Genomic DNA, 14284 nt, shown 5'->3' with positions numbered 1-14284 from the left:
GGTTGTCATGTGTATCACTCAATGGTAACTAATTTTTCATTAGTCAATAAAGTAAAACATGAATAAAATATATTAATTTTTATATTTTCACATCCATGAGAATAAAAGTTATGTGAAATGATGTGTGACTAAAATATTCTCTCCCAGAAGTACTAGATCTTTGAACTTTTTGAAAAAAAATCAAATAAGATTTTGATCTAAAAATGTGGCAATCAAGTCCGTAAACGTGGAGAAAGTTTAAAATTTTACATTTTACAATTGGCCCTTCGGTTCCGTGCTGCGATTCATCTGTCATTATTTGTAGATCCTGAAGGTCCTGTATATTGTGAAAACCCTAACAAAAAGATACTATTGAAGAACTCAATTTATGCTTTAAGGACCCAATTATAAATTCTAGTTTAAAAACCTTATTTGTTTAAGGACCCAATTATAACTTCTAGCTTAAAAACCTTAGTTCAAATTTCCTAAACTAATCCACTTTGAGGCACTATGGTTGCAGGCACCTATGAATTAATTTAACCTACTAAAAGATAAAAAAAACATCCTTTCATCACGGTTTTTTAAATGTTAGATTATATTAGTATTTGGTCAAAAGAAATAGGCAAACTGAAATGAGAAATAATATAGTAAATGATTTAATAGTATTGACAAACCAAATCAACTATTCACTCCTTGGTAATAAAAAGTAATTTTAATTTGTTATTTAAAAATATTAAGTTTACATTTTTGTTATAACCAAGGATATACTCGTCTTTTAGGTAAAGAACTAATCCCTTTGAAAGTGTGTGATTGTCCCTCCCGTATCATTCATAGGAATCAAACCTTTAACCTTTTTGGTCAACCTATAGATACAATAAAGTCTTACACCACAAGACCAACGTAAAATTACTTTTATTTAATGACATATAAATAGATGTCAATAACCCTGTCCTGTTTTATTACCCAAACATGCTGGTCATTTTCCTTTGGTAATTGTCATGCTTCAGGTATCTGCTTACTTCTGTTGATTCTTTTGAATCACCAAAACCTCGTATTGTTCTTTTGAATTACTTTAGTTGTCTGTAACAGATCATACAATTCAATCTACAACCCCTTTCAGAAGTAGGCATTGATTCCTTGCATTTGTGGAATCAATAATTAGAATTTTAGCTCATGTTTTTACCTCACCCCATTGTTTCCCATGATATCAATTAGTAAAAATATAGTCAGGTTGAATAGTCTTATACTATAACATAAAAAATCAAAGAACATACACAAGCTTGTCAATTTTAGCTTCTTGGCATAGGTGCAAACACAATACATATACATGTCTACAAATATTTACCAGACCACACATTTCAAGTGAAATCTGCATTCTTTTCTATTTCCTAGACTATACATGCTGTTCTCAAGACATACAGATGTTACATAAACTAAATGTATAAATCATAATCTATGATTAAAAAATGATGAGTAGTAGTAAAACCTGTCCAACCATGTCATATTCCTAACCTCTTCGAACCGCATTCTGAGCAGAATTTAGATGTTTCCCTCAAATATTGAGCCCCGCATTCATCGCAATATTTAGCAGGAGTTGGTGGCTGTATTATAAACAACATGATACAATTCAGCATAGGATAAAGTATGCATACAAAATGTCAAACTACTAAATCATTAAAGCCAATAGATCTGCTCTAGTCTTAAATAGCATTGTAGATAACCACAAAATTTACTTATTATGTTGGCATAATGCACATTGACTACTACAATTAACAAGGCAGACCAAGTGAACACTTATTTGTATGTGGTTTTATTAAGAAATCCAGAAAAAGCATTTACTTTCAGAACTAAGTAATGTTGAAATATATGCAAAGGATAGACCTCATGGCTGAACAAATATGGCAGCTTGATAAGGACATTATTGAACTCAAGAACAAAGGATAGAAAATGGCATACATAATCCTTGTTTGATAAAAGAAGATTCACAATTCACATTAAAATAGAATCTAACGCATAAACTCACCATCACGTGCACGCGTCCACCAACATGGCCGCCGGTGAGTGGTTGTAAGCAAGTCATGTGTTGAGACATAGATGTTGGCTGGTCAGCATGAGAAATCTCGGATAGGTGGGAAGGAGAACCACTTTGATGGTTATGAGAATAGGGGCCTGCATGCTGCTGACTTTGGTGCATAGTTTGATTGTTCTGGAGAACTGGGTGAAACTGTGGTTGATGAGGCAATGACTGCACGTGATGTTTGCTCAGGGTTTGCTGCTGATTTTGTGGCTGCAGGGAAAAAGTTCCCATATGATTGCAATGATCATGAAATATTATTAAAAATAAAAGGGAAAAAATGTCCCAAGATCCAACCCAAGCACAACCAAAGCAACAGATAGCATAATCAAGCATGTGCAAAGAAAAGGAGCAAACAAATCTAATTCCTAGAAATATTAAAACCAAAAAAGCAAGGCTAACACCAACTACTTCATTATAATTTACTTTGTCATTTCATATTTGATAAACAAAGTAAACCTGACTGCGTGCTTGATGTTATACATAGTCGGCCCTAAGTCCAGATAAAAGGTGAAAGTTGTATTAGGCATTCGCCATCCAACATAAAGCTTTGTGGAATCATGTGATATGGATAAACGATTTAATGTCGATGCTAGGTTGTTGCCTAGAAAGTGTTGTATTGCATAAGTATAGTGTCAATAAGCAAGGGTCGCTGCGTCCCGCCCAAATATATTGAAAACTTAGAAAGGGTTCCTCCATTTGCATGAATGAGTACATGTAAAGAAGTTAGTTCATTGGTCTACGATAAGAATCAGAACATGGAACATAAGACTGTTACAAGTAAATCAATGAAAGTACTAGACACAATGACTAGGAGAATTAATTTTGTGCCTACAAGAAACTAAGTAGATGGGCATAAAGGCAAGGGAATTATATGCTCCAAGTGTTAAGTTGTGGTACACCAATAAAAAAAAGGGTATGTATTATTATATGAGGAACAAAGAAGGATGTGGTGAAAGTAAAAAGAATAAGAGATAGGATCATAACCCTATGGTTTATAGTAAAGTAAGACACCTTTAATGTGATTTGTACTTCTGCACTCTGGGTCGGTCTGCAAGAATATCAGAAGATAAAATTTTGAGAGGATTTAGAAGGTGAAAGGGATGGCTATGAAAACCGAACTCGTGGATACACGCCCGAACCCAACCCGAATTTAACGACAGGTTTTACCCAAGTTTAATTTTTGGGTTCGGGTTTGGTAGAGCAAAGATCCTACCCCGAACCCGCCCCGAATTAATGTAATTCAATTTAAAATTGAAAGTTCTATCACGTGCCCATTGTTTTTAACTTCTAATTTTACTTTATAGTTTATATACTATTCGATCTTCAAACATAAAGGAAATGAAATAGAAATGTTAGAAAAAAATGAAACAAAAATGATATCATACTTTCCTTAGTATATTTATTATTTTCGGGTTTTTTTGGGTTCAGGTTACCCGAAACCTAAGTAGTCAATTGTGGATAGCGGATCATAGCGGTCGACCCCAAAAACACTATAGCGGGATAGCAGGTAGCGGAATGGGGAAAAATATAAGTAATTTATATCCTAAACATATAAATACACAAAGAAAACTTAAAATACACAAAATTATATGTTATATCCTCCACATATAAATATACAAATACACCAAAAACATTAAAAATATAAGTAATTCATACTCTTTATGTTTTAAAAAGAAACTCACAAAAGGAAGGGAATGGGGAATAAAAGGAAAACAGAAAAATATAAGTAATACTTTAAGATGAAAGTGTTGACATGTAAAGAGGGAAACCAAAAATAAATTCACAAAAGGGGCAGAAGGGAAGGGGGAGAAGGGAGGAGAAGAAGTGAAGAAGGGAGGAAAAGAAGAGAAGGGAGGAGAAGAAGGGGAAGAAGTGTCACGTGACTTTTTTTTGGTTAGTAGTCACATGTCTTCTTAAAAGAATCAAAGAGAGGAGTGTTTTATAAAAAAAAACCCTAAAAAACCAATGCCATGTAACAAAAAGTAAGGGCAAAACTGACATTTCCCATTAAATTAGGGTTCTTCAATTTGAAGCGGGTTCTGCAGTGGGTTCTGGCCCATGCCTCTGCTGAAACTCAACCCGCGACGGGCGCGACGGCCAGCCACACTGCGATATGCCATTCCATCGCAGGGAGGGACGGAAACCTCCACTATTGCATCGCTATCGCGTGCGATCGACTACCCAGCCCGAAACTCGACGAGTTCGGGGATGGTATCTTTATTTTCAACCCCGTTGGGTTCGGGTTTAGGTATGTACAAACCCAACCCCGATCTGAACCGTTGCCATTCCTAAGGTGTAGTGTAGGAAAGTTTCCATGGAGTTAGGGCCATTTTTCTAAATTGCACTCTACAACTCCAATTGTGACCGCAATATTGCGGTTTTGGGAGTCTCAGCAATGGAATCGCGACAACCATTTCCTACAAATTAAAACATTGGTTATGGCATAAGGGAAGCAAATATGAAAATAATGTTATTCTAGATTTTTCCTTAGCTTTTGATGTTACAACAGCCAACACATGTTTTAAGAAGCGGGAAGAGGATCTTATCACATATAAGAATGGGGTAACATGATCTCAAATCGATTTCTTTCATATAAGGACATCATATATAAAGCTTTCCTTGGACCACAATGTCGTATCTAGAGAAAGCTAGACGACACAACATAGAGTATTGATGATGGATGTAAAGAAAAAACCAAGGTAGAGTGCGAATAATCAAGAGAAAATTGAAGGGTGGGGAATGAATTTGCTTCCAACAAAGGGTTATGAAGGAAGAATTTTGGGAGGCACAAGAAAGTGATAATAATATGTGAAACGAAATGGTCAAAGGAATTAGGAAGATAACAAAGGAGATACTAGAAGAATCTGAAGACTTTGAACGAATAGTAAAGAATCATGAGCGTGGGTCAAAATTGTCCTAGAAAAAATTAAGGTGAAAGAGAATGTTATAAAGCATGATCCTTGTGTAAAAATACCGAAAGTTGGGAAAATAGAAGGCAACTAAAAAAAGAGACCAAGATATTAAAAGAGCAGAAAGAAACATGTATAGGCTAAAATATTAAAATTTCGACCAAAGACAAAAATATTAAAAAAAGGTGGGAGAACTATTTCTACAAACTTTTCAATGACAGTCATGATTCTTTGAATTTTGATAGGCTAAGAACTAAAGAGTAGGATCAAAATTATAAATTTTATAGTAGAATTCAGGAGTTGGAGGAAAAGAAACTTTCAAAATGATGGAGAATGACAAAGCGGTTAGACGAGATAATCTACCTATTGAGGCACAAAAGATTCTAGGAGAACATGACATTAACTAGCTTACAAAATTGTTTAATGAGATTATTAGGGTCTAAGAAGATGCCATAGGATAAACATTTTAATCTCTATCTATAAGAATAAGGGAAATATACAAGATTATACAAACTATAGAGGGTTAGTCATACCATGAAGCTTTCAGAGAGGATAATTAAGTAGGTTGAGACATGAGATGCGTATTACTGAAAACCAATTTGGTTTATCCATTAGAGGTCAACCATGGAGGCTATATACTTGCTAAGATGATTGAGGAGAGACACCAGAGGAACCAAATGAACTTGCATATGGTTTTCATTGATTTGGAAATGACATATGATAAGGTGCAAGGTATTCTGAAAAACTCTAGAGAAGAAAAGAGTTCAAATTGCCAACATTCGAACAATCGTAGATATGTGTATGAGGTCATGACGAGTGTGAGAATACAAGATGAGGTCTCAAAAGATTTCACTGCTGCTACAGGACTACACGAAGTGTCAACATTGAGCACCTACCTATTTACATTGGTCTTCGATGTACTTACTGATCCGGTGCCACAATGCATATTTTTTGTAGATGATTTTGTCCTAATTGGATACTGAAGAGAAGAATTAAACAGGGAGCTAGAAATGTGTAGACAAGCTTTAGAAAGATGCAAACAAACCCTACTATAAAAGTAAAAATTGGAAATCATATCATACTGCAAGTCACTAGAATCAAGTATTTTGGGTAAATTATACAACATAATAAGAAAATTGAAGGAGTGTAAAAAGTAGGATTCATGCAGATATGGGCGAATTCTTCCGGTTCATGTGATTGAAAGGTGTATCACTAAATTTTTAAGGGAAAATTTTACCACATAGCTATACCACTCGCAAGAGTATATGAGACTGAATATTGGACGATAAAATGTCAACTAAAAAATAGACTCAATGTAATAGATATGAGAATATTGCATTGGATAAGTGGACAAACAAGACAAGATAGGATAAGAAATGACTATATTAGATAGAAAGTTGTAGTAGCTCCTATTGTAGAAAATGTGTGTCTAACGTGATTTGGGCATGTGTGGAGGAGACAGTTAGAAACATCGGTAAGAAGAATAGACTAAATAGAGGCTAGTCCAATTTCTAAAGACAGATGGATGCCAATAAAATAATGAGCGAAACAATTTGAAAAGATTTAGATATCAATGTTTTGTCAATATACATAATATATTACAGAGCATTATGACATCATTCGATTCATGTAGCCAACCCCATCTAGTGGGATTATGGCTTGGTAGTTATTGTTTATAAACAAAGAGTGAAACCAATGAACATAATAAGATATTGGGCAAAGAGTATATATTTGTTTTAGCGGAAGATTAAATTTAATAGGATCATTGATGTCATCTATAGTCTTCAACCAAAACAAATTGTAAAAAATTGAAAAACAGCAATCACTGACCAAATCCATCTGAAGACAAACCAAGAGCAAAAAAATATGTACTATCTTATATATCACTTACTGTGCGATATCCTTGAGTCAAGGTAGAAGAGTTGTCTGCTCCAGGAAAACTCTGTAAAAACATGTCAAAAGTCAACACCATGAAACTGTAGACAGAGTTTGAATACAAAGAATTGCAACAACTACAATTTTTTCGCCCTCTAAATATAATCTCATTATTCCCATTTCGCATAATTAGTTTCATGACATTTCAATCCTTTTTATGAAGATAGCAGATAACAAAGAAAATAGTATCCATAATCAGATGATGCTAATAAAATGTACCAAAAAAAGAGTGTTTAAACTTTTGCTAAACAAAACTGCAAAAGCTCATCTTTTAGACATCTTAAAAAGTGCACTTCATTTGCCAAAGTGAGACATATCATGCTTACAGGGATGTCAGGCATATTTGGAAATGAAATTGATGCAGAACGCCTATACTTGTGTCTTGGAGAGTAAAATTTATAATCATTAGCTGAGATAGCTACTTCATTCCGACCTGTTAATCTCTTAAACCTAAAACCAGGAACAATGCTAGTTAGACAAAGTATACACACCATGCAACACTCAAATTAATGCTCAATCCCAATCTCATAACCATGTTTCTTATCAGACTCATCGGTAGCTTGAGAATGTTGTGATGACAAGGACTGTGATGATAAAACACAAACCATCAACAGATCAAATATTTTCATCAACATACTTTCTTGATATGTGGAAGACGGAATTTGGCATCAGAAAGAACTTTTACCAGATCATTGACAAAAGTAGTTTTATTGACATAATGAAATTGGACTTGATATGCAAAGAAACTGGAATGGTTTGTTGCATTTATGAGGTACTTTGGCCCGCTGATCCCGTTTTTTCCTACTTAGGAGGTCAAGTTACCATCTTTCCCAAGAATAACTCACTGTTCTTATTGTTAGACATTACAAATAGCTAATTTGTATTATTAACAAGATGAATGCCACCATTTGCTCTTAAAACCTTGGTCCATTCCCATTATTATAAGCATCTATTTTTACACATGAGGAGTTGAGGCAAAAATAATATTAATGCTTGGATTTAACCAAAAGCAGAACCTCTGCTAAAGAGAGAAAGATGTTATTGAACATTTTTACCAAAAAAAACTTGGCGAATAAAAAAGGCACACCACAATTAAAACAATATAGAAGGAAAGATAAAAATAATAGTGCAACACTGAACTTACCACTCAGCATCATCAATTGGCATGTTATTTGGTCTTTCAACAATTTTTAAACCATTAACTACCACAAAGCGAACACGCTTCTCTTCTTGTATAACTAATTCTGGGAACCTTGTCCTTGTTTCCACGGAAGTTGCCAATTCTCTTCGTTTATATGTACATGGTCCTGTTAAGAAGAAACTCAGGTTAAAGACAATCAGTGTTACATACATCTTAACAAAAAATGTTCCGAAAAAAAAAGCAAAATCCTTCCCACACAAAATAAGATATCTTACCAAAATGTTCCAAAAAAACCATATTTTTCCTTCGAAAACTGTCAGTAAGATTTTAATCTTGAACTGTTCTGAATGCAAAATAAGAGATCTTTTTTACCTTTTTTAGGAAATTTCTTTGCCAGTCTTCTATACAAACCACCAGCAGCTTCAAGGGCTACTCCAATTGTCTTCTCGCGAATACCGTTCAAGGAAGCAAGTCTAATATTAACATCATTGACCAAACTTTCATACATATTTGCCACATACATCAAAGGCAGAGCAAAGTTTGGGTCCCCTTCATATTGTATCTCTTTTGTCCTCCTCTTGCTATTCATTTTATCTTGCCCAGAATAATCACCCTCAGAATCAGCCATCTCAACCACATGATCATCAATAAAATGATCCACAACAATTTGCAGAAACCTCGCCCTTGCTGATTCGATCGGCGAAATATCTAATCCCAATTGAACCAAAATCAGTTAAGTCAACCTGATTTCAATTTTTCATAGATAAAACCGCATATCTAAAACAATTTCCTAAGTTCAAGTTTACAAATATTAAAAAAAAGTAAATATCTAAATCAGTCCTTAGAAAATAATGCACCCCCAATTAAGTCTCTAAAAATCACAACTTGGTCTCTAACACTTTCAGGCATAATCCACCATTTAATATGACGACACACTGTAAAAAACCTTCACACAATCAAGTTGACCAGAACTTGCGATTTTGAAGAATTTGAACCGCGTTTAAGATTTTGGAGGTTTTCACGCAGCTCAACCCCTTGCTTGTTCCCTTCACATATGCATAAGAGCCAAATTGTGATTTTTATTTCTCAGGAACTAAATCAGGGGCACATTTTTTCTTCAGAATTCGGGTAACTACTCTACCAAAAAAAGAGCAGAAAATGTTACCATTCATGGTCAAGATATCATAATTCACCCTAGAAGACTCATTAGTCTCAAGACTAGATTGATCCTCATCAACCTCTACACTATGAAGTTCATTCATACAGTCCTAGAAGATAAAAAAAATGAACAAAAATTCATATACTAAGAAAAAAATCGAAAAATTAAATTAAATAAAGTTCAGGTAGTGGGGCCCACTAACATGATGGTTATCATGGAGGATTATGGTGGTGGATGCAGCGGTGGTGGCGGCGTCGAGGACGTGAAGAGGGGTGTCGATGAAGGAAGTTGGAGAGTTGAGATTGTAGTGTTGCACCGGAACCCTAGTTCCCATTTTTTATTTAATTTAATAAAATAAAAGAAGAGGTTGAAGGGTTCACTTCACTGTTGCTGCAAAAAAACAATGGAAAGAGAGAGGGAAAGTGTGAGAGAGATTATTAATGGTTATACAATGAGAGATAAAAAAAAGAAGAGAAATGAAACCTAAGGTAGAGTGTTTTTTCAACTCATTGCTTAGTTTCTTTGCTTTTTCAGTAATGTTTAGTGATCGGAGCAAGGACTTGGTGTATTAAAACCCAAACAGCATAAGTTTCAATATTTGAACCCAAGTTGCTATTAATTTACTCAAGATGGATATTACTTTTTTATAAATAAAATCCAAAAAATCCGAGTTTTATTTGCATTTTAGTCCCTAAACCCCTCAATTTCATTTCGGGTTCTAAAACACACGTTAAAACAAGTTGGATGTGAAATCACACGCTAAACGAGAAGGTAAAAACATTAGTTGTATGATATTCACCTTGTAATAACTCACATATTAATAAATTTATTTTTTAGTTATACATTATATTTTATATTATTATTTTCAGATTATATATTATTTATTTTATTATTATTTCATAATAAATTTTAGTAATTGAACAATAATCATAAATTTATTATATATTTATCTTATTTTTTATGTAATAATTATTTTTATATATTGGTTGTTACAAAGTAAATAGATGTACAATTAAAATCGAAAACTCATTGGATACCCGTTGATACCTATTACCAACGTGAGTACCCACAAATAGTATGGATATAAGTACGGGTAAGCACTACTCGTGTCTGCTCGACCCTCTTGTCATCCCTACTTTGAACTACGTGTAAAAACATTACTTAACCTTAAATGTTGTACAAGAAGAAGTGGTGTTTATTTTATTTACTTAAAAAATATTTGATTTAAGTTTTATTTTAATTTCTATAATTGTTGGATTTTTTGTTGTGCTTGATAATTATGGCCATTGTTAAATTAATTAATTATTTAAAGAAAAGAGTCGGTTTTAGATTTGCTTATAATCGATATATAATTGCTTAGTAGGTTTTAAAATAGGAAATTAAATCATTAATTAAGAGGAAATTTCTAACTACACTTGAATTTAAGCTTAGAGTATTTCATATTCTTTAAGTTTTGGGGGTGTTTTTTGCTCCCACACCTTAGTTGAGAGGATTTTTTGTTGTTGCATATTTTGAAGTTTAAGGGCTAAATTGTATATTGAGTAAAATTTAGAGTTGTTTTTGGACTTTTCCATTGCAAAAAGTTAATTTTATACAACATTGACTTATGAGGCATCCTTCATGAAATAGACAATATAAACATCAAAAAGGGTTGAGATGTGTTATCAATACTAGAAATATATCTGCTTCTTGTTGACACCTGGAAGATGTATTTAATATTTATTATTAAACGAAAGAACTATGTTTTTAGTTAAATAGAATCATGTATTAGTTTAACAATACAATATAAGTATTAAAGTTATATGAGTTGAAGCAAAACTATACATATAAGTCAAAATAGTTACAATAAAAAATCATAAAATAACTTTGAATTAATAATTTGAAGTGATAAATCTTAACGGCAAAAACAACATTGTTGATGTTTAATCTCAATAAATCAAATTTTAGTTCATCATCACATTCAAAATCTTTGTTTTTATTTTTAGTATTATATATTTATTTTATAATTTTACTTATTTTTATTTAGTATTTACTAACTATTTTTTAATTAAATTTTGTTTTAATAAATTAATATTTTTTATCTTAATTTTAGATCATTATTTTTAATTTTTTATGTTTACTTTTTTATTTTTATCTATGTATTTCTACATTTTAAAAATATCTGTAAAACATGGAACATTTGGTAGTATTTCTAACTTTTAATCTCTTACACATTACATAATTATGATATAGATAAGATTATGATTCAGTTCTATAGTTATTTAATTTTTAAATCCAAATATAATCATTTTAACATTTTTAAATTTGAATAGCATAAAAATAAATAAGTAATATTTCTGATAGACAAATACAATTTTCATAATTGCATATGTTTTAACCGTGAAATCTATAACGAAACATCAAATCTATCTAACTTTATTGAATTACCAATAATTATTAGTATGTGTTTAAGTCTATTAATTATTTGTGTATACCATTATATTCGAATTAATACATATTATTTTGATATACATAATTTAAAATGAAATTGATTTTATTGAAATTGTATTTTATTTTATTGAATTAAGATGCTAGTGTATTACTTCATTATACAACATTAAAACTTTAAACTTAATTCTCACATTCTCCCGCTGTTTCTCTCTTCTAACCTTAGCACCCCAACCCAACATCTTCATAAAGCATCCTTGGATTCACAATCATTTCCATAATGCCTTATTTATTTTTTATTTTTTGAAAACCTATTTTTCATTGATTTAGTGTTACTTTTTTTATTATTCTCATTGTTATATTTAATCGGAATGAACAAAAGAAAAATATATATTTTATAATATCAATAAATAAAGTGTTGACCCATTATATTTTTACTTTCATAATAATTACTATATAAGTCATATATAGAATGATCTACAATTAATTGTTAAAGAGAAAAAACTTTATATTGATAATATATAAAAACTAAACGCATAAACTAAACTACATAATGAAAGTGCAAAGTGTCAAGGATTGCACTAGCAATGTTTTGCCTATGTTTGGATGAAGACAAGGTTTTATTAAAGCTTGAAGATAGCTCAACAATCAACATGCCTAGAACTCATTGGTCATATCTAGACTAGGTTATTTCAATAGAGTCATAATTCTAAGTAGTCTGAGATGTGTGCCTTAGTAAGTGAGTATAGGTGAGGTAAACCTAGATGCAAGTCTCACAAGCCATTATAATTGTCATATCATATTCATAAGACATATCATTTAGTTAATTGTATGTTCATACATTAATCATACATGTTATATGTGCATAGGAGTTAAGCATAACATATGAGTAAGTTTGCCTCTTAATCACATTTTTAATATGCTGGTTAATCGATTAATGTGTTGACTTAATCGATTAACTCAACTGTTTTCTGTTATATATGTTTTTCTGTTATAACTGTTTTCTGTTTAATCATGTTATACTGGTTAATCGATTAACGTGGTAACTTAATCGATTAACATGTCTGTTTTATGTTATAACTGTTTTTTATTTTAACTGCTTAACTGGATGTAACGGTTTGAAGTGTCAAATCTGTTTGTATAAGTTTAGGCAAATTGCAGAAACACATAGCATTGCATACTATTGTTCAGAATTGATTAGAGAGCATATTTTCGTGATTTACTTTGTATTTTGCATAGAGAAATGCATGTGTGAGGAAGAGAGATTAACTCGTGATTTACTTTGTATTTTGCAGAGAGAAATGCATGTGTGAGGAAGAGAGATTAACATGCTTTATTGAAGTTGTTCATGGTGTATTGCATGCTGTTTTTCATATGCTTAATCTCATCCTTTTCTTTCTCACATGTTCATGCATTCTTGATAGAGATTCTTAGAGAGATATTTTGTGTTTACTGTTCTTGATTGACTCACATATGCATGATGGCTTGTGTGACTTGAGAGTGGGTTAATCTTTAAGGTTTTTCATAGTTATAATTTGAGCATTATTGTGCTTGGTAAAACTCTATTTTCTGTATTCTGTTTTGTACTTTTGGTTAGTCTCTTGGTGGTAGGACACCATAGAGATAGAGTGATTCTTCACCAAGACTAGGAGGATTTTGATGAAGTGTTTGTCATCATCAAAAAGGGGGAGATTGAAAGTGCAAAGTGTCAAGAATAGCACTAGCATGTCTTTGCCTATATTTTGATAAAGACAAGGTTTTAACAAAGCTTGAAGATGGCTCGACAATCAATAGGCCTCATGTTCATTTGGTCATGTCTAGACTAGGATATAAATTGAGTCTATAATCTAAGTAGTCTGGATGCGTGTCGTAGTAAGTAGTATAGGTTAGGTGCACCTAGATGCTAGTCTCTTAAGCCATCTTAATTTACATATCATATTCATGAGATACATCATCTAGTTAATTGTATGTTCATGCATCTATCATACATGTTATATGTTCATATTAGGCATAATATAATTGGTAAATCATGTATGTATATTATGCATAACATATGAGAAGTTTACCATTTCAAAAATATGCATAAATGTTCCAGTTAATCGATTAACGTGGTAACTTAATCGATTAACTCAACTGCTTTTCTTTTAAATATGTGTTTTCTGTTTTAATTGAATTCTGTGTCATTCTGTTGCCCCGTTAATCAATTAAATGGAAGCCTTAATCGATTAACTAGTCTATTATGTGTTATAACTAGAATATGTTTTAACTGTTTAACTATTTTTGCAACGAATGTAACCACATATTCTCCATGCTATAAATACAAGGCATCACTCAGAAACCCATAGCCTTGCATTCTATTGTATAGGGTTGCTTAGCGAGCATTTTGCATACGTGTTTTACTGTGTTTTTGCAAGAGAGTTGCATGCGTGAGAAGAGAGATTATGTTGTTTTAATTGCTATCATATGCTTACTATTTTTACATAATTTCGTATCCATTCTTATCTTGCTCACATGATCATGCAATATATTTTGTTAGAGAGAAATAATTTGTATACTGATATTGATTAACTCATTTGAATATTGATGGCTTAAGTGGTTAGTAAAAGGGTTAATCTTTGAGTCTTTATCTTGTAATATTTTAAGCATTATTGTGCTTA

At 32.1% G+C, this 14284-nt stretch overlaps 1 protein-coding gene across 2 annotated transcripts; it reads right to left on the bottom strand.

Moving 5' to 3' along the window:
• LOC109359692 (uncharacterized protein At2g02148) lies at positions 1208-9775 on the bottom strand. Of its 2 annotated transcripts, none has more exons than XM_019604388.1 (9): positions 9684-9775; positions 9403-9590; positions 9207-9309; positions 8414-8749; positions 8045-8207; positions 7218-7350; positions 6857-6907; positions 2003-2266; positions 1208-1580 (listed from the first exon to the last, which is right to left on the bottom strand). In XM_019604388.1, the coding sequence occupies exons 2-9, from the start codon at positions 9532-9534 to the stop codon at positions 1479-1481; spliced, it is 1284 nt and encodes a 427-aa protein (XP_019459933.1). In that variant the 5' UTR covers positions 9535-9590; positions 9684-9775; the 3' UTR covers positions 1208-1478. The 2 variants fall into 2 exon arrangements, with proteins under 2 accessions (XP_019459933.1, XP_019459935.1); XM_019604390.1 differs by having other exon boundaries at positions 7227-7350.

The sequence above is a fragment of the Lupinus angustifolius genome, chromosome LG01, assembly GCF_001865875.1.
Source record: "Lupinus angustifolius cultivar Tanjil chromosome LG01, LupAngTanjil_v1.0, whole genome shotgun sequence".
In the NCBI taxonomy this organism is placed as follows: Eukaryota; Viridiplantae; Streptophyta; class Magnoliopsida; order Fabales; family Fabaceae; genus Lupinus; species Lupinus angustifolius.
This window is presented reverse-complemented; position numbering and strand designations above follow the sequence as displayed.

What these genes read in the sequence shown, in the direction of transcription:
- LOC109359692 (XM_019604388.1), bottom strand. Translation starts at nt 9,534, where the DNA reads ATGGGAACTAGGGTTCCGGTGCAACACTACAATCTCAACTCTCCAACT. An exon ending in TCCTCCATGATAACCATCAT is followed by an intron (nt 9,310 to 9,402) that starts GTTAGTGGGCCC and finishes TTTATCTTCTAG; the next exon opens with GACTGTATGAATGAACTTCA. An exon ending in CTGACATCCCTGTAAGCATG is followed by an intron (nt 6,908 to 7,217) that starts ATATGTCTCACT and finishes ATGTTTTTACAG; the next exon opens with AGTTTTCCTGGAGCAGACAA.